At 39.2% G+C, this 20,768-nt stretch overlaps 1 protein-coding gene across 12 annotated transcripts in view; it reads right to left on the bottom strand.

Moving 5' to 3' along the window:
* The window catches only part of LOC306879471 (bromodomain adjacent to zinc finger domain protein 2B-like), an 81,841-nt gene that overhangs the window by 15,401 nt on the left and 45,672 nt on the right, over positions 1–20,768 (bottom strand). For 3 of the 12 annotated variants that reach the window (XM_079432434.1, XM_079432445.1, XM_079432440.1), the window contains exons 4-19: positions 16,475–16,675; positions 15,636–15,791; positions 15,109–15,314; positions 14,753–14,965; positions 13,289–13,885; positions 9,851–10,442; positions 9,220–9,510; positions 7,147–7,207; positions 6,306–6,414; positions 5,174–5,390; positions 4,994–5,086; positions 4,848–4,909; positions 4,601–4,666; positions 3,697–3,762; positions 1,219–1,263; positions 788–820 (exon numbers count right to left, since the gene is read on the bottom strand). In XM_079432434.1, the coding sequence (XP_079288560.1) occupies positions 788–820; positions 1,219–1,263; positions 3,697–3,762; positions 4,601–4,666; positions 4,848–4,909; positions 4,994–5,086; positions 5,174–5,390; positions 6,306–6,414; positions 7,147–7,207; positions 9,220–9,510; positions 9,851–10,442; positions 13,289–13,885; positions 14,753–14,965; positions 15,109–15,314; positions 15,636–15,791; positions 16,475–16,675 (3,008 nt within the window). The remainder of the gene's footprint in view (positions 1–787; positions 821–1,218; positions 1,264–3,696; positions 3,763–4,600; positions 4,667–4,847; positions 4,910–4,993; positions 5,087–5,173; positions 5,391–6,305; positions 6,415–7,146; positions 7,208–9,219; positions 9,511–9,850; positions 10,443–13,288; positions 13,886–14,752; positions 14,966–15,108; positions 15,315–15,635; positions 15,792–16,474; positions 16,676–20,768) is intronic. The other 9 variants (XM_079432438.1, XM_079432435.1, XM_079432441.1 and 6 more) reach the window with 4 other exon arrangements.

Raw genomic sequence — 20,768 nt, 5'->3', positions numbered from 1 at the left:
AACTAATAGCCAAAATATTTATTCATTTTTTAGCAAACTTGCATTCAGGTTTGGCTCCATTCTGGTATGGAATGTCCACTTTTTACAGTCTAATCAAGAAAAATTAAGTGCTGCACAAATTTGCTAAATATTTTACTCTGAAAAACATCACATCAAGGAAGCAAAATGGGTTGTGAATACTGTCTCATGTTGACTTTAAGGACAAAGCCAATTAGTGTGAAATTTTCATATCTGACCCACAGATGGCATGGAATGTACAACAGAGAGAAGTACGAGTTTCCTCAAATTCTCTCATTGGTCAGGCACTATGACCTGTACTGATGACCTCACAGGCAGGACAATCAGCACAGTGCAAATGCAACATCTTGACAAAGAGTCTGCCACAACATACATACACGCACACACACACACACACACTCACATTTTCACAGCGACAATGATATTACACAATATTGGGGTGACTTTACACGTGGAATGAGGGTGTGTGGCACTTTCCACCAATGAAAGTATGTACTCAACAGGCTCCATAGACACACACTCACGCTTACACACAGACACAGGCACAGGCCTGCTGCATCAAAGCCGGTTTTCTCTCATTGACACACATAGCAGATGTAGGCGATGCAGTTTTTTTCTTTTGTTCTCTTTTTTTGCTTGAAAAGCCATGCAGAAGGAAAATGTAGTTTTGACAGCAGCCAGTGCTACATTTAAAAATGTGCTGCTATGACATCATATCACAACCAGGATTCACGATGCGAGTGTTAGATGTACAGAAGATGAAACATACCCATACCATATCTAGTCTATGCCTCTCCATCTCCTGAGAGAGAGAGTTGGCAGAGTATTATGAGACAGAAAAAAAATCACAGCGTCATTTAAAAAGAAAAGAAAAAATAAACAAACTCAAAACTTTAGCCTGTAACCCCAAAGAGACAGATCCCACTCCCAAAAAAAGCATGGAAATTAACCAGAGAGAAACAGAAGAAAGTTAAAAACAACCACATGAAACTCGCCACTTCTTACACGGGCAAAGACTGAACAAATCTATTTAAGGACAGTTTTTAATCCATAACGCACTGCATTTCACATCGTCACTGTGAACTAGACAAGAAAAAAATGCTCTTTGCCTCCCTTTCTCCTGCATTGTGTAGCAAAAAATTACTACTACTATATAAATGGCCATCATGAGACCTATTATTTATGAGAGTGGTGACTGACCTGGTGCTTGAGAATAACAGCCTGTTGGCGTCTCATCTCCTTCTCCTACAAACACAAAACATAAAAAAAATTCAATGCTATACCAAAACACTCATTATGACAGTCTAAAATGAAACCATCAATCAGAATCCTGTCTGGGCCTTCTGTCCTAACCATGAGGCCTAAGAATGCAGTAATCTGTGTATAAATGGTGACTCAAATCATGCAAGATATATGTAATATTGTACCTAAACATGCTATCAGCAAATGAAGAGTTTTACAGAACAAGTCAACCATCTACACAATCGTACATGCCCCTGCAAACAAGATGAGTCATCAACTTTGGTTTCATTTTCCCTTAAGAGAAAGACTAGTGCTGAGTGGTATTGTGGCATAAAGATTTTGGAGTATCTAAAGCTGGTATGATCAGGTTTTATAGAGCTGTCATAGAAAGTGTGCTGACTTTCTCAATAATAGTGTGGTTTGGCAGCTCTACAGTTCAACAAAAAAGTCAGATTCGTAATATAGTGCGGACTGCCTCAAATATTATAGGATGTGATCTGCCCACCATTGATGACATTTATGTCTCACATTTGCAGAAAAAGGCTTAACAATTCTTAGAGATTCCACACATCCGGCCAGACATTTTTTTTTATTCCTTTACCCTAAGGCAGACGACTTAAAGCATTTAAAACCAAGTCTACACGCTTTTTGAACAGTACCTATTGTAGGATGGTCCATGTTTTAAATTCTTCTGGAACTTATGCATCTGTATTTCATTCTTTATAATGGTTTGAATAATTTATGCATGCATGTACAAATTTCTCACCAAGAAATTCCAGACAATTATGTTTTTTGGCAATAAATAAATAAATAAAATATTTAGGGCCAGTTTTACTAAACAGGGCAAATTAGCACGAGAGCACAATTCCAAAACAGCGCCGATGGGAGGGGAAATTTTCTGCGGGTCATTTACTAACAACGCAAAAATTAAGGAACACAGACGCAACATCTCATTTACATATCGGATAATGTGTTCTTTCCAAATAAATTAATACGTGTGGAAAAATCCTCTCCCTTCGACCCTATGCTCTCTGATCTCTGCGGTGCCTTCTCCTAGCAACAAATTGCATCCACTTCAAGCGCAAAATAGTTTAAGACATGCTTTTTGGGGGCGTTAAATAGCCTAATGGCACAAATGCCAGTCATTTGACGAACGCAAACGTTAGTAAATCTCGTTGCGGGATTCATTTGAATACTCTCCTCCTATAAATTTTGTGTCTGAAAGGGAAACTCCTAAAAATGCATATTCAATAAGGTCAAAAATGACTGTGGCCACACCTTTTCAGCGCTAAATCGTCACTGCGCGTCTTTAGTAAAACCTGACAGTACTATTTTAATGCCAAAAGACGGTTTGCGCTGGCGCAAGCTGTTAGTAAAACTGGCCATTAGTACTCTACGATACTGAGTACAATTAATCGAAAAAGAGACAAAAATAGTTTTTTTGATACCATGGATCCCCAAATATGATGATCTCTCCTTGCAAGGGAAAAATTATGTGGGATGTTGTAAAGATAACAAATTTATATTTTTTACTTTATTAAGGAAACCTTGTTATTTTACCAAAGAAAAGAAAAAAGAAATTGAAAATTAAAGATGCTTCATTAATATATCGCAGGTGAAAAATTCCTGATTTAATACACTACTGTTTAAAAGGGGTCAGTACATTTTTTTAAAAGTCTTATATGCTCATATTTATTTGATTAAAAGTATGAAAACTGTAAAAATGGTAATGTGAATTGAATATAACTTTTTTTATTAATAGTCTTATTATGAGCTTAAAATTTTGTACAAAAAGGATTAATTTAAATTTCTTGTATAAATGTAAAAGTCTGTACTGTCACTTTTTATCAACGTTATTTACTTTTTAAAGAATGTAAAGGAATTTATAAGTAATTAATTTCTTAAAAAATAAATGAATAAATGACCCCATACATTGACAATTTATACATGGAATTTACCACAAAATAACTAGATCATGGTATACTGTTATTGTGAGATAAAATTATTTATACCGTACAACACTTTCATCATACTGCCCTAAGAAAGCCCACAAGATTGCTACAAAGTTAACGGACGAGACTAAAAGCATAATACTCGACAAAAAACTTTATTTAAATAAGGGAGGCTATTTAGAACAGATTGTATATTCTAGTGAGGGCCCCATGTGTACAAGACATAAAAAGATGCACTGTGCATTTTTCATTTTAAACAACAACAGCAAAAATCCAGATGTCAAGCTAATTTTCCCCCACAGGCCACCAGACATCAGTCAAACAGAGGCTCTGCTCCTTTGTTGTGGCCGAGGAATGTTAATGGTTTGCCGGGGTAGGTGAGAGCAAGGGAAGTTTTCTCGGGTGTGGGGTGGGGGTTTCCACGGCGATGATTCATAGTGCGCAAGAGTAGGTGTGTAGCATCTCTTCTCACTCACAAACTGACCTTTATTCGCTTTTCCGCCTCCAACATTTTGGCATTGGCAGCCTCCTCTCTCTTTTTCCGCTTTGCCTGCCAATGCAAAACAGGTCTGGGTCAGACCAGTGCTACCGTGCTGGGTATAAACCTAAATTAAACATGCTAAACAAACATCTGTTTTATTTATAACTTATACTAACACTTTGATTGATGTGTCTGCGAGAGGAAAAGCGAGAGCTGGCATCGAAACATTCACACACACACACACACACACACACACACACACACACACACAGGAAAGCCCTTCTGCCTCACGTCTTGCCATTGTTGTGCTTTCTCTAGCTACAGATCACTGAGTCAGTGATTGAGAATGTTTTCTCTTCAAGTCCGTGTCAGAATCAGCCCCGAGATCTTCAAAACTATTCAATATTCCTCGGGCTCTGACAACGGCAATATAAAAATAAAGCAAAGGCGAATTAGCTGAAAATTTAAATACGTAATTACAAACAACAAGAAATCCTGTTCAGAATGGCTTGCCAAGCGTGTCAGCTCCAATTTGATTTTTCCCGGCTAAAACACTTTTGAAGCCTCTATAATTGGGCGAGTAAAGTAAACAGTGTCTTCCTCCTGCTACTTATGCAAGAACTGCCATTGTCTGATGGAAAAAAATCTTTTATGTCTAATTTACCTCTGGTTTGAAACACAGGAGGCAGCAAATTTAATATTCAAAAACTGTCCACCAAAACCAATTTAGCATTAGTCCTGATGAAAATTATGCAGAACTCAGAGCCCCAAAATGCTGGTGAGTGATTCTGCTGTGGTCCAGGCTCCATGTTAAACAGGAAATGAAGGGGCTGGCGTGTATTTTAAGAATGTTAAGCCTATTTCAACTCTTTTAATTTATTATTTTCTTTCCGCAGTCACTCCGTACCTCGAGAATCTGCTGTGCGCGGAGTTCCTTCTCCATACGGATTTGCTGAATGCGCTTTATCTTTTCCTGGTAGGAGAGGAGGAGGAAGTCTGTTAATTGAAAGTGCTGCTGTGCATTTAAAAAAGTCGACTGGCAGCCGAGCTGCAGCCGTAGAAGCACCGGTGGTCTTCGTTCTGAATTAACGCTTATAATCTCATACCAAGTGACCCGCAGACTGACCGAAAACCGGTTTCCTTCTCAAACTCACCTGCTGTTTGAGAATCTTCAACTGTTCCTTTTGCTTCCTCCTCTCTTCTGCAGCCATAATAGCTGAATGAGAGATAGAACGAGGCTTAAGCGAGATGTCTGAACGCCATTGTGAGTAATAGAGTGGTATTCATAAGCCTGCAGTACCTTGCTGTTTGCGGGCCTCCTTGGCAGCCCGTGCGAGCGCCTGTTTTTCTAGTTTCCTCATGAGCTTCATCTGAGTCGCCTGTCGGGCGATTTCTGTTAGGAAAACGGACAAATCTCTTCCATCAATACATGCGTTATTATCTATGAATGAGGTGAATAAGTCAGAAAGAAGCACTTTACCCTGAGCCTCCAGCTTGCGCAGCAGTTTGGCCTCGGAGGGACTTGGGAATTCGCTCTCTCCTAGATTCGGGGTGCGGCCCTTTCGCCGCCGGCTGCCTGAAACCTCGCTGCTGCCCCTCGACTGCCGCTCAGAGTTGGGTGGACGACCTCGCCGACCTTCCATGGCCAAGATATGGGGGATGACCTCTTCCTCTTTCAAAAGGGTCCACTGCAGACCCTGAGGGAAGCAGGGGACAGAGGAGGGTCAGACTTATGAAGATGATGGTAGAAAGTTTCCTATTTTAGTCTGGTTCCCCAGAGAAGCGTCACATCACTAACGATCATGTGAGTCTATAATCACTTTAATTTTTACTTGGTAATATTCTGAAATGTTATTCTCAATGTAAATCCAATTTAAGCAAACAAATTAAAAAGCATGAAATGAAGTAAATTAAAAAAACAAGAGAGTCAATTTTAAATTTTAATCAATAAACTGTCCCAACGTTTGCTCCACTGTATCTTTAATCTAAAGAATCTCTTTCAACACTCATGACAGACAAAACATGAAGTAACACCCTGTGGAAACAACGAGCGCTGATTATTGCACAGACTCCCTACAGTTTAAACGGGGAAATTCAAGCTATCGGGGTTCAATCAAATTCCCTGCCCTGTTCAAGATGAAAGAGAGATACAGGGAGAGCGAAAGAATACGAGCGAGAGAAACAGAGAGAAAAAAAGAACATGAACAAAAAAGAAAAAGAGGAGATGAAAGGCATTCACCTGGGGTCCTTCTCTGGCTTCATAGAAGTCACCAACCCTTATTTTTGCACTGAAGCTAAAATTATCACGTGTGATGTCAGTTATTCCGTATCTGGACAGATACTACAGAAGAGAGAATAATAGTGATTTTGTCAGACAGGACATCCAGAGAGCCATTAGCACTATAATGGTACCAAACTGAAAGCAGCCTAGCACACTTGCCATAACAGTGCACAGCTAGCTAAAAGTGACCAGATCACCTAAATAAACTGCTGGATCTTACACCAATAACTGTTAAAGGTGCACTGGGAGAGGAAAGGGGTGGGGAGTGGGGCTTCCTGAGCGTTTTGGGGGGTCTAAGCGTGAGGCCGCGGGGAAGATGGGTAAAGGTTACCTTTACGACATCCGGGTACTGTCGCATTCGCTTGCCACACGGGGCATAATACGCAACGTCTCCCTGCAGCCGACCGCCCACTGTTTTCATCCTGGTCTCTCTTTGCCAGCTAGAACAACAACAAACATGTTGAAGAAGAAGTAGTGCATTATACAACACACTCGCACAAACCTTCAAAAACTGCTTGATAAACTAAAACATTTATTTTAATGCAATATCATTACATTTTTATGCCATTTTTAATACTAATTTTATTTTATATGATAGTGGGATTGGTAATACATGTACTTTGATTGATTGATTATTTAAAAGCATGGAGGCAAGAAGCCTATTTTCCAGGCAAGAACAAACTGAATCATAAAAATCACCAAAATTCAAGTAAAATAGGTTTAAAAGTCATAGGAAGGCATGATGTTGGTTCATCAAGTTTCAACAATGTGTAAATGTTAATAATCAATGTAGATTTGAATTAACTAAAAAAAACTTTTCTAGAATTTATTTCATATAACTTTTTGCTGTGGCATTCACATGTACCTTGATAATACCATGATATCATGCAAATATGTTGAATATGAATTATGAATGTGAATATGACAATCATTCAAAGTACAATGCCTTTACACCATTACTGTGCAATGCTGCCGCTACTTTGCTTTTTGAACTGGTTTGCAATAATAGAACAAAGAATTCTGATTTGAGCAGAGTATTTAAACATCTGCAGCTTTAATGCGATGTTTGTATGAGACCGTGTGCTCTGCTGCTTTAGAAGCACAGAATGCAGAGCTGCGGTTAACAGGTGTTGAGTCATGCTGCCACCAGCGTGTGTCATATTTAAACGTACCCCATTTCCAGCGGAATCCGTAAATCATCTTCATTCATCACTCGCTTTCTCTTCGCAGAGCCTGAGACAAGACAACAGCCAGACAAAACGCATTATAACACACACACACACACACACACTTTAAGCAAGCCGTTTTATCATCTCATACAAATTACAACTCACATAATGAGCAAACATCATCAAATAAAACCTTGATTTCTATTTGTTCTGCTTTTGATGGTGCCTGCATGCATACATCTTGCCTCTAAAATGCCAGGGCATTTCAATTCGGTAGCTAAGGCATCCTGAATTGTGGTTCCTAGGGGTTCAGAGATATTAAAATTCTGGCCAATACTGAAAAACCAAAATAGTTTCATATGCTAATGGAAGATTTGTAATGATGATTTAAATTATAAAATATTTTTAAATAAATTAAAAATTAAACACTTAAAAACTGAAATCAAGTAAGTTTAGCCATCATTCTAATTTACAGTATGAAAAATAGATAATAATTCTAATATTTGCTTAATATAGTTATTAAATTATTGTTTTTAAAGAGTAAAAATAAATTAAGTAAAAGAAATTGCATGTAAAAAAATAGGACAAATGAGCAACAACAAATAGATACACATTATTGACCGATACATGAACGTATGTTCAAAAGTTTGGGTTCGTGCAATTGTTTTTAAATTATTACTTTTCAGCTTTAGGAATAAATTTAAATTTAAAAAAAGATTAGCAGTTATTAAACAGATATTTTAATTTGTAACGATACTTCACAATATTATTTTTCAGTATTTTGATTAAATAAATGCAGCCTTGCAGCAGAGACAAAAGCATTTAATAAAAATCTTACCAACCCCAAACTTTTAAACAGTAGTGCATCAAAACCTGTACCATTACTTAAAAAAAAGAAAAAAAAAAAAAAAAGAAAAGGAGAACAGCCATTATATGCATATTATGTTTACCTAGTTTATGTGTCAAAAGAACCCACTTCCAGTTCTCAAATATGGTATTTAGGTACTTAGATTTGACTTGGGAACCTCTCTCTCATAGAGTAAATTTATGGGGGATATAGCCTGACTTTTAGGCAGGTACACATCTGATCAAATAATAGCAAACTAATAACTTTCCTAAACAAGCCGCGTGATTTGAGGTATCATTCATGTCTGTTGCACAAACGATGCAAGACAAGCTAGATGCTCAAATTTAACGCTTAGGGACAGGGTGTTGTTCAAAATACGAGTAATAGCAATAGTGACACTAACAAAACCACAGGAAGAAACAAACAAAATCATCACTCTAATCTATCGCCTTTCGCGAAATGAAGTCTGCAAACAAAACGGGAGTTAAACGGATCTCTCAGCAGCTCAAATAATGCTCCAAAAACAAATCATCACAGTAACTCCTCTCAGCTTATTACAGATTCCTCACGCTTTTTAACGGACACACTTCGGCTTCATTAGAAAAAGCGTTTCATTCCATCGCGGTGAGGGATGCTGAACGCCGTCCAAGAGCAGATGCACTTGTGTGCCATGTTTGCTGGATTTGTGAGTGTTTTGTTTAACAAATGTCTGTTAGCTTCAGAAGGAAAAACAGATTAAGTCAGCCAAACAGTGTTGGTTGATGTGCCTCAGCTAACAGGTTAAGGCAAACACAGGTACCGGGGTTAACCCAGACACCACACAAAGAGCTCTTGTTACCAGCTACATTTACCTAACCCTAAACCTGACCCTGTATAAACCAAACACACAATTAATGGAAAGAGTTTAATATTAATTCTGTTTAGGTTTTTTCCTGGAATACAGGCCAAACAGAGCTCAGACACAACGGCAAGGACCAAGGACGCACACCCAAATAGACGGGCACAAAGGGAGCCGAGTGATGCCAGACGCCCCCATTTATCTTTCTAAAAATAGACACTCCGTCACCCGAGTGTGACAGCTTGCACACAGACAAATACACAAACAAAAGGGCATACATGTACACACGACACATATTCAGCCCCATGCACACTTTGACACTGACAGAGCTCCAAAGGAAGGTGTCAAGCATATCCAGGTTTAGTTTAGTAATGACGTTGCCTGTGGTTACCTGGAGAGGTGCCAACAGAGTACGATGAGGAGGGAGAGCTGTGATAGGTCAAGGCACTGGAGCTGCTCACAATGGTGGGCGTGGCCACACTGGAGGGCTTAATGACTTGGAGGTTTAGTGGCAGACAGTCAGACAGGCCGTGATTGGTGGAGGAGTTGAGATGGGAAAACCCCTTGCTGAGTTTCTGAGGAGTCTTCTCTCCATCGGTGTCCATCTCCGTGACTCCATCCTTGCGCTTCTTTTTACCACCCTCTGAGCCGTTCATCTCACTGTCTGAATTACTGTCTGACTCTGAGAAATAGAAGGCGACAGGAGAGAACATGAGACGATGTTTATAGAATTGATCATTATAACATGTCTTGTGTCATTGGTTGCACCAAGGAACCAAATTAAAGGAATAGTTCACGCAACAATGAAAATTCTGTCATCATTTACTCACCTTGAGTGGTTTGTATTGACTTGACATTGTAAGGACAAAAACAGGATATTCTTAAAACAAACATCCATTGAACTCTTTTGTGTTCAATGGATGTTTCTGTGTTTGGAGTGAGTAAATAATTAACTCATTTTAATTTCTGAACAATCTATTTCTTTAATGCACTTACAAAACCTCTCTCCTTAAGCATCTCACCTGAGAGACTGTCATCTGAATCCTCTTCATCATCATCCTCTTCATCCTCCACATCATCATCCTCATCGTCTTCGTCCTCAGCAGAGTCATCTGAGTCTTTGCTGCTGGGCAGCTTTTGTTCAGCTCCGCTGTGTTGAAACAGGTCCACCAGAGACTGCACCAGGTGGTTCTGGGATAAACCCCTCCAGGCTTCTAACGCTTTGGGAGTCTTGCTCTTCCGGGGCTCACGGGTGCGGTTAGGAGTGGGAGACGCGGAGGCGGGGCTCTTACGGCCTCCTGTACTGAGGTTGACAGGCACGTCTGAGCGAGGTTTGGTGGTGAGGGCCAACGGCACATCCTGGGTGCTCAGGATGATTCCGTTAGGCTGGCCCAGACCCAGCAGGCCATGAGAGAAAGGCAGACTGGAGGAGGACACACTTTGCGCTGCAGGGGGCTTGGTCCTACCTGACGCTTCAGAGCTGAGCTTAAGAGGGAGCGCGGAGGATGAAGGTGAGGAAGAGGACGTGAGTGCCCCCGCCTTCTTTTTTATCTTATATGGGTCCTGCTGTTTCTTTAACTGGAGAGGAAACGTCTGGTCCTGGGACAGGAAAGACTGCAGAAGGAAAAACAAAGAGAATGATGATGGAAAGAAACTAAAACAAGTCTATATCACATCCAGTCTCATTTACTAAAAAGCTGCACACAAGTTTCAAAGTTACATTAATAGAACAGGTTCAAGTGCAATATTTTCACTGGACAGCAGGTGAATATGCACATGTATTTGTTCTTTATTTCAGTTATATGATAAAAAAAATATTAAAGTGAAAAATGTAAAATATTACAATTTAAATATTTTTTATCATTTTAAATGTAAATCATGCCTGTGATGGCAAAGCTGAATATTCAGCAGCCATTACTTCATCTGCAGTGTCACAGAAATCCTTCAAATATACAGATTTGATGCTCAGTGATTATTGCTGCTAAATTATTAATAATGGTTTTTATTATCAAAGCTGAAAAAGTTTTTGCTGGATAATATTTTCGTTTCTTTGATTAATAGGAAGTTCAAAAAGAACAGTAAAATCTTTTGTAATATTATAAATGTTCTTACTGCAAACGGTAGAGCATCACAGTCTCCACAAATATATGAAAAAACACAGCTTTGCACAAATTTCAACATCAGCATATTAGAGTGATTTCTGACGAATCAAGTGACACTGAAGACTGGACTAATGATGCTGAAATGCCTCTATTTTAAAGTGCCTATAAATATAAAGCTATAAATATAAAGTTTTAGCACATTTAATTTTATGAGAATAGTGAACTGCACACCTCATCTATAATGATAACGACACAGAGGAACAATATTGTTGGAATCACATTTTTAAAACTTTTTTTAAATCAACATTCCAAATGGGAGTATGGGTACATCTGATATATAAGTGAATAAAACACATTTTTTATTTATTTTATATTTATTTATTTTTCTATCTATCTATCTATCTATCTATCTATCTATCTATCTATCTATCTATCTATCTATCTATCTATCTATCTATCTATCTATCTATCTATCTATCTATCTATCTATCTATCTCTGCTCCGGGTGTATGTTCACTACTGTGTGTACACTTGGATGGGTTAAATGCAGAGCACAAATTCCGAGTATGGGTCGCCATACTTGGCCACACACCACTTCCCTTTCCTTTCCACCCTTATACTATTAATCTATGTATCTATTTCTCATAATCAATATTACAGCTGCACTGTGTTTGAAACAAAGTGAAACTTTGGGACATGATTTCCTTGAACAAAGCACATCTTCAGAGAAAGTGAGATATGTATACTGAGAACAAAGACGAGATGAGCAAGAAACAACAAATTGACTGATAAACAAAGAGAGAGGGGAAAAACAGCAGAGAGGGAGGGGTGGAGATGTGGTAATTGCACTGGTTGTCATGTGGCCTAAGTGCCGGTGGAGAAAGAGTGTGAGTGAGCATAATGCTGCTCTGACTCACTAAAAGAGAGAACAACAGCACGGCCATGACTCTATCAGCTCCACAACATTCATTAAGAAATAAGGAATGCTCAAACAGAATCAGAATCAGAACACTGCCTGCCTTCAACCGCTCAGCACAAACACTTGAAATCTTCATAGTACCATTATAGTTTCCAGACTCATGACCATGAATGTATTAGAATAATAAACCGAAACTTCATTTTTGTTTTATGAGGTTGCTAGGGAATTCTAAATGGACCGGTATTGCTCACCTCCAAGTGTCTATGAAGTTCTGAAGCATTGTAATAAACTCCTTAAGTATGTAACAGGAGCAACAACAGATCAAGTTTTATTTCATATTGTGGACTCAAAGTGAAACAGATTTTCAAAAGAAAAAAGTAGGCCGGGGAACTTCAATCCATCAGTTGTTGATTGGATGGAGGCAGATAGCAATACAAGCTAGGAGTTGAGAGAGAGAAGTCTGCGATTTCACAGAAGATTTGTCTTGTGACCTTTTGTTAAATTTTGAAGTAAAAAAAAAAAATTGTATACAATCATTCATAGTAAGATCAATTATTAAAATCATGCATTTAGGAAAAAAGATTTGGTAAACTTTAATTTCATGCCGTTTTATTAACCGCTGGAAGAAAATCTGATCACTTAAGAAAGTAATAGCACCTCAACAAGCCACATGTTTTCAGGAAGCATTCAGACAACATAAACACCATATCCTCATGTATGAGCAAGAGTAACATTGTTAGTTGCCTTAGTAAGCGCCACTAATAAAATCTAAATGTTATGAAACTGTTCCTCACTGTAACATAATAATAAAACCACTCTGGTTAATTACAAGTAGAAGAAAAATATATTAACCTCTTCAACAGCAATTTCAAGGCAACAAAAGAAGAGGTGAGGAAAAGGCACATTTATTACACTCATTTGCTGAAATCTGGAACCTTAAGAAGTCAAGGAGTTAATTGCCTGTTGGTTTAGCTTCAGTAATTCTAATAAAGCGATGCATATTGTCACTTTCATTTACCAACTAAAGCCACGCAGTAGGGAAGCCAGTCCTACTGATAAGAGAATGGAGCTGTCCTTTCTGTCCTTCTCTCTGCATTTCTGTCTTCAACACACTAACAAACACAAACACACACACACGCACACACAAATAATTCTCTCTCCCCCTCACATTCTCCCTCTCCGTTACTCTGACCTTTTCAAATAGGCTGGTCAATAAGGAGAGACACGTCCTGAATACCAACAGCACCCTAAAAGCGATAATCCTAAATTGGATTAAAAGATATGGACACAAACTGTGGAGAATTTGCTTTAGCTGGTTTGCTGCTGGAAAATGAAAATGTGGACACCGGCCTTGAGGGAAAAGCGGGATTAATGTATGGACTTGAAGGATGAACAGTCTCACATTTCTCCTGCCAGACCGTGGAAGACTGTCTACTCACCTGTTTCAGTCTGTAGTCAGCAGTGACTTGTGCCAGAGAACTTTCCAGAAACTTCCTGCTGGTCAGAGCGTCCAGCACTGGAGATTGGGACTTCTGGGAGGAAGCTTGAGATTGCGCTTTGAGGGAAGGGGTGAGAGGGGGCGGTTTGGGGGAAGAAGACAGGGGTAGGGGTTTTGAAGGGGAGGGGACTGAGAGTGGTTTGGGGGAGGAGCATAATGAGAGTGGGAGGGGCTGAGGTGCGGAAGTAAGGGGCTTGGTAGTGGCTGATGTGGTTTTTGGAGAGGAGGTGCGATGCTGTGGAGAATGTTTGGGAGAAACGTCTCGGCGTGACTGTGCGATTAGTGCTAACGGTTTAGCGGCTGCAGCCAGGCCTGTGGACTGGATGACGCTGGTGTGGAGGGGTCTTTCCCTGGCTCTGCTGCCCGATAGAGACAGCAGAGGGGGTTGAGACAGGCCTGGACGAGGTGGAGAGCGATGCAGGTGCACTGGAAGAGAGGGCTCTAAAGGTGCACTGCCCGGCAGGCCTCCGTGGAAGTCTTTGGCTGCCAACAGCCTGGTCTTTTCCTTCTTACTGAGCCCAGAGTTTGACGTCACAATCTGAGCAAACAAGACAGAGAGAAGTTAATTTGTTGAGTAAAGGTTTTTTTTTTTTTTACACTAAAACCAGTCAACGTTCACTCTCACTGAACCTCAGCATTAAACAGTTTGTTTTTGTTACTCTAACTTTAAGACACTCAAAAAATATTTAGGCCTTATTTTAAGATTAGTGCATTTTAATTCCATTGAAATTAAAAAAATAAATAAACATAATGTGATGCATATTTGTCAGTCATACGTAAATGAAATGAGTAAGAAACAAAGTAAGATTTCTGCACTCAAATAAAATCATGACAATTTATTTAAATACATTAATTAAATTTTTTTAAATGCATTTATTCAGTTTACTTAGAATAAGCATAAACCTGTCCACTGTGGAAACAATTAAATATATTTAGTCAAATTATTATAATTATTAAATGTGGTTAAAATATGGCCATCTATGGGATATTTCATTTAGTTAAAATGTTTGAGACTGAAACTAATTTGATTTATTGATGATAAATATATTATGTAAAACTCATTCTGTTTGTTAGTAATATTATTGAACTGTTCCCTGGTTTATTTAAAATTTTATTTATGCATGACTGACAAATATGCATTACATTATGTTTATTGGGTTTATGTTACAATCATGTAATTCAAATTTTACATTCAATTCAAATCCAAAAACCTTAAATTTAGGCCTAAATATTTTTGACTGACCTCTTATGTTACTTTTTTCGAAAGTGACTTCCAATGCACTGGAGCAATCTGGGTTTAAGTGGTTTACTCAGTGGATCAGTGGTGCAATGGTAAGGTTCGAACCTACAATCTTTTGGTTTCCTTCCCAGAAACAGTACTAAGCTAATATGAGCAGCATCTTACTTTAATTTTCTTTTTTTTCTGCCGTTCCTTTTCTGAGTCCGACTCCTCACTGTCTTTACTCTGCTCATCTTCGTCTTCATCATCATCATCATCTTCTTCCTCTCCAAGATCATCGATATCGCTGCTGCTCACGCCGTCGCTGTCAGTATCCAGCGATGATCCAGATTCACTCTCGCTTACGCCAGACCCCTCTACGTGCTTCTTTCGGGCTTTCTGCATGGGTTAGCACAGATGTCAATCATGAGTCAATTTTACTGAATTCAACAAACAGTTAAATATTTGCTAGTGTATAAGAAGTGTTTGTGCGTTTAGACTGCAAACTGCATGTCTGTCCCTCGTATGTCATGATGTTGTACCTTCTCTTTAGGTTTCTGTGAGGGTTTCTCCTGAAGCTCCCCTGTGCTGTTGCTATGGTGACTGGCCTTGCGGTCGCGGGCTTTGGCGTTGAGTGTCCGGCTGTGTTCAGGGGGCCGGAGCGCGGGGGAGGGGGAGGCAGAAGCCGAAACCGTTCCTTTAGCTGCAGATGGAGACAGTGAACGACCATTCACAGCTCCGTTCACACCTGCGCACAAAAGAGTTCACATGAACCAATCAGATGCTTTTAAACGATGCAAATTACTGCTACAAGTTACAGAAACAAATAAAGATTTCCATCAACATATACACTAAGTCAAATAGCCTCCGTCATGGATTTCTGGAGTTTAAGCTGCTCAAGATCTCCTTATGAATTCAGCACTAGAGGCGACTGCTCAAGGCGATGATTACTGTGAGTACACCAGCCTGAAGGCTACATTACTGCTGCATTACTTTTGTTTAACTTTAAGTCTGCCTCCAAGGGATAGCATACATTTCAGATGTAGACTAGGGGTTTACAGAGTAATACCTTTGGAGGCCTGACTGCTCTTGCTGGGTGTTTTGGATGTGTAAGGATTGGCCTCGTGGTTGTGAAGTGGCGGGGCAAACATGGGCGGCAGACCTAGAAAAGGCGTAAAGAAGGCTGGAGGACTCCGTCCATGTGCTTCTGCTGCTCTCCACCATTCTGAGAAAGGAAAGAGTAAATTACCTCATCATTTTACGGCAGACAATCTTAATGAGACCGAACTGAAATAAATATTTGATGATATTCTTATTATTATAGAATTATGGTTATACTGTTATATAGTATTATAATAAAACTATTACTTAAAGGGATCGTTTTATAGTTAAATGGATAGACAAATGAAGATATTTTAATGAAATCTGAGAGATTTCTGTCCCTCCATCTACGTATATGCAACTACCACTTTGACGCATAAACAGACCGTAAAACAAATCCATATGTATTGATCGGTTTAGTTAAAATTTTCTGAAAAGACTTTGTGTTATCAGGCCTTCAGTCATGAATAAACACCCACAAACATTGTAAGCATTATTCTTATTCTTAATTATTTTATTATTCTCATATAATATTTTTACTTAATATTTGTTTATGAATATTATACTTTTATGTAATTTAGGTATATACGACTTGGTATCATCAGGGCTTCAGTGATTAATAAACAGCAATACACATTGTTGTTATTATTCATAATAATAATACAATTATGTATTATGGTTATACTATGGTTTATTGTTGTTGTTGCTATTACAGAATTATGGTTATACTGGTTATGGTTTTATATTATATTATATAATTTGGTTACATAGGAGTTTGTGTCATCAGGCTTTTGTTCACACACATACCTGTGAAGGCTCCTAGTTGTGGGTGAGCTGCGAGGGCAGCAGAGACCCCCAGTCCTCCTAGACCCCCAAACTCTGGGCGGGCCGTCGCCGGTGATAGCAGACCAAAGGCTGGGTGGGCCATGAGCGGATACGCGCTGGGCACAGAGGTCACTGAGCTGACACTGAAGGGCTGGTCACTGCCCGTCATCCCAAACAGAGGACCTGCCCCATCAAGCACACACAAAACCACTACACCTTTAGCATTAGGTAATCATACAAACCAGAATATTTTAAAAAGTTAATGCAAAATAAAAAAAAGATTTGGCACACTGTGGGAAAAATAAACAAAAAACTAATTATATTCTATATAACCTACAGTAAGTATTAATATCGTACCAAGGTTTGCTTCTAAAATAAACTGGTAAAAAAAAACTGGTTAAGATTTTTATTTTTTGCATTGAATGTAGTAAGAATATAAATCTCTCTGCCTCTAGTGACACTCTAGGTATATAGAGGAAAGTTATTTGTATGAGAATGAGAGTGAGTGTTGAGTTCAGTGAGAGCTTGAGTGTTTAAAGCATTTTGACGAGGTGTGTGGGCTTGTGTGTGTATCAAAGAGAGGTTCAGGATGTTGTATAGGTTTCTGTGTGTGTATGCCTATAGACTCGTAGTGCTGCATTAGCCCCTGAAGCCACATATCTGGAAATGACTATGAGCAATGCTCATGAAGCTGCATTTTCAGCCACAAAGGCCAGAGACGTTTATGTTTGCACGTCCAATAAAGGAAACAGCATGAGCAGTTTCTGATTTGTATTGTTTGTCTGTAATATACACAAGAGCAGACATGGAGGAGTTTCCCTGCATGTCCCCAGAAGTTAGCTAAACATGGCGAAACCTCCCCTTGGGTTAATTTGGGGACATCTTATAAAATGAGTCAATCTCTTTTTTTAAGCTAAAATACTGAAAGTTTTCTGTTAGGGGTAGGGATAGTCTATTGTATGTATAATTAAATAATGCATTAAAATTATATATTTATAAAAAGCACAACAGTCTATGTTATGTCTTCATTTAGGCCGCTAAGTAAATGTGTGAGAGACTCAATGAGAGATAGTTTGATGGCTGTTAATGTTAATGTAATCACAGGCTTTCTGACAGTATTTGATTAATAACTATGATCAGACCAAATGAAAGTCTCCGCATGACAGAACAAGGAAGAAGTGGGAGAGAAGACGCCCAAAGCGCTCCTGCATTTCCACAATATTCTACAAGATATCACAACACCCTCTCTGAGTTCGATAAATCACTTCAATCTCTTGTTTGACATTGTATAGGCTCTCGGTATACATGTAAACACAGAGCTCCTCGTATTAATCATCGTTGTCGTCATCATCATCCAGATTGCATCCTTTCTGGGATCGATCTCCTCTGGCAGCGCTGATGCTGCCCATTGTCTCCTTCAGGAGTCGCATGTAATTTCTAAGCCGCATATTTCATGCAAATTCAATTTCCATTAGGGAGCACAGAAAAGAAAGGCTTGAGCGCACCGTTCCGCCAGCGCAGCACCGCGCCAGCTCTCTCGCGCACACACACACAGAAAAGTGATGATGGGAAATGCAGGATTTTTGCAGATAGCTATAACTCCAGGAGGGACAGAGAGGAGGAGAGGGCCTTGACTTCCCTTTGCTGTTGTTTATGTTTGAAGACTGTAGGAACTGTCTGCTGAATGCAGATTTTTTGCAGCATTTTTCCCTGGAGTCCACTTCGAATGTTTGTCCATTTAAAAAAGTCCAAGAAAACAGTCATAATTTAGTCTTACATGGCTATTTTCCACTCTCTCTGACCCTTAAAAACTAGCTGTTTTTATTATTGTACCTTTAAAAAACTACTTTCTTGTCTGTCAAAACCCACATTCTCCATTATATATAAATTTCAGTCTGTTCCTTCAGTCATATTTACTGTTGTTCTGTTAATATTCGAGGACGAAATCCAGTCATTTCATTAGGAATTCACGCAATTGGGAATTTTGCGTTATAAACAGAAAGCTGCTTGTTTTGAAAGTAACTTCTGTGTGAGCTGTGCTTCATACAACACGTTTGACAACAGACAAATGGACCATTTCTTGCCCGCACAATTTTGTGACGGCACCTTAAGACTTGGAATATAGTGCACCCACAGTGCCAACTCATGTCAGCTGCATTTATGATTCTTTGTCGTCATTTCATCTTCACACAACGCTGGTCACCAGTGTAAGCATTTCTCAAAACTTCTCCTTTTATCTTCCACAGAAGCAAAAAAGACATGAGGGTGAGTAAACAATGACAGTTTGGGTTACTATTCCTTGAAAAGCCAGAGTTGCGCAGTAGCGTTGCCACCAAAAAACATAGTGACGTTATTTTATTGATTTTGAAGCAAGGTACACACATTAACAGAGAGTATGTTACATTTGACTGATAATATTTAAGCATGTCACATGTCTGCTATTTTCTGACAGCCATTTAGAATCAGTACTAGTGACGCTAGTTTTGTGAATAATGGGTTTGAACGTGTTCAATTGAATTGGTGATTCCATCTGAATTGTATAGTGAGCAGTTTCTCACTCAGTAAAACAGCAAGGGCATGTTTCAATTCTGGATGATGTGCAATATTCACCCAGAATCAATTGAAAACTACAAATGTAAAGTATCATTTGTAAGTGATGAAAGTTTTCCTGCATGTGAGACTAGATAAATCAGTAAAATCCCCACTGTGTGTGAGACACATTTTAATGTTTTATTTATCACATTGGTATTTATTACAGCAACTTGTTAATCTGTGATTCTTTTTTGCCAGATTCATTAAAAGAACTGGTTCAAAGAGTTGTTTGTTTTTGAATCGGACTATACTGGTCACACTGTATTTTTGTTTTTGCACACAGCCAGTTAACTCTTATTTCAAAAGAGCAGGAAAATCCTGTTTTGCATGATGTGTCTTCTTTTAATTAGGCTCTAAAATGGAAAAGAGAAGAAAGAATACGACAGACAGCTTTCAGTTCCCGAGCTTAAGGCCTGTCCTTTTTAACTCTCACACACACATATCTCAGTGTGTTTCGTGGGTTTGTCCTGATATAGTGGCAACGAAAGAAGGAAAAAAAGGGCGAAAAGAAGGAGCTTGAGAAGGAGAGAGGCGGATGTGAAGATAAATGAGAGGAAATATTCCCCCAAAGACCATCATCTGCTCCTGCTGGCACACATACACACACACAAACACACACAGTGGCAGAAACGCCAGTTTCATATTAATGCGCTTTCAGCCGGCAATAATTAAATCAGCCTCTGAGAGGAGCAGAGCAGAATTACCGGATTACCTGATATCCTTCTTATTTTATCTTTCTCCTTCGTTCTCTCTCACCGTCTTTCCCTTTCTTTGCTTGTCCCCCACCCCCCCCCACCAACACACCTTCCCATGTTCTCCATCTTCTGACAAACCGAGCCATCTTGAAAAGCGGCACTGTCCTCCCCCACCTGTCTCCTCGTTCGCTCTCTTATGTGGGATGCGGCGGAAGCCGATTAATGTGCCCTCCGTTTGCATCAATCACATTTCTACAGACAGATCTGACAGCCGACTTAATTGTCTGTGTGTCTGAGGGGGACGGCGAGAAAAAGTGCGAACATGTGGCCACCGTTTGTTCTGCGAGAGGTTAAAATATTCTCTGTTTAAGCCCAGATGCACCTCGTTCTCGACCTGAACATCATCTATCGCTCTGGCACGCTTGTGGGCCGGTGATTTAGTGGGACAAAGTGTTAATTGCGTTTAAAGCGGTAATGATAGCGCTGTGAGAACCTGTCGAGGGATAGTCTCATTCTGAACGTTAATCAGCTCAACTAGGACTGAATTACCAAGGTCCTCTTGTCTGTTTAACCCAAGTAAATCACGGTTTTTTTGTTTTTTAAATGGATCATTCTTTGTTTTTGGATTTCTTCCCATTTTATATCACATGAGCAGGAATGCATATTGTACAGAATATTACAGGTAATCACAGCCATAGTGATATTCAGTAATACAGCACTCTTGCTTCTGAAATATTGTTTTAGATAAAACTGTTCTATAAACAAAAAGTACCAGACACAATATGGCCAGCTATTTTATTTTTGCACAGCCAACAAAAATAGTCCCAAAAGAGGACAAAGCAGGATCAAGTGATGGAATTCAATGTAGCAATCACAGACAAGTGGAGTGATGCAAACTGTCCCAGTCCTATTTTATGAAGCTCAGCACTCTTGGAATTTGAAAACTTGAAACTAGCTGGCTAACTGGTCTTCAGAATGCCCAGAATAAT

Source organism: Barbus barbus (assembly GCF_936440315.1).
Source record: "Barbus barbus genome assembly, chromosome: 13".
Lineage (NCBI taxonomy): Eukaryota > Metazoa > Chordata > Actinopteri > Cypriniformes > Cyprinidae > Barbus > Barbus barbus.
Note: the sequence above shows the minus strand (reverse complement) of the source record. Positions and strands in the feature narration are given on the sequence as shown.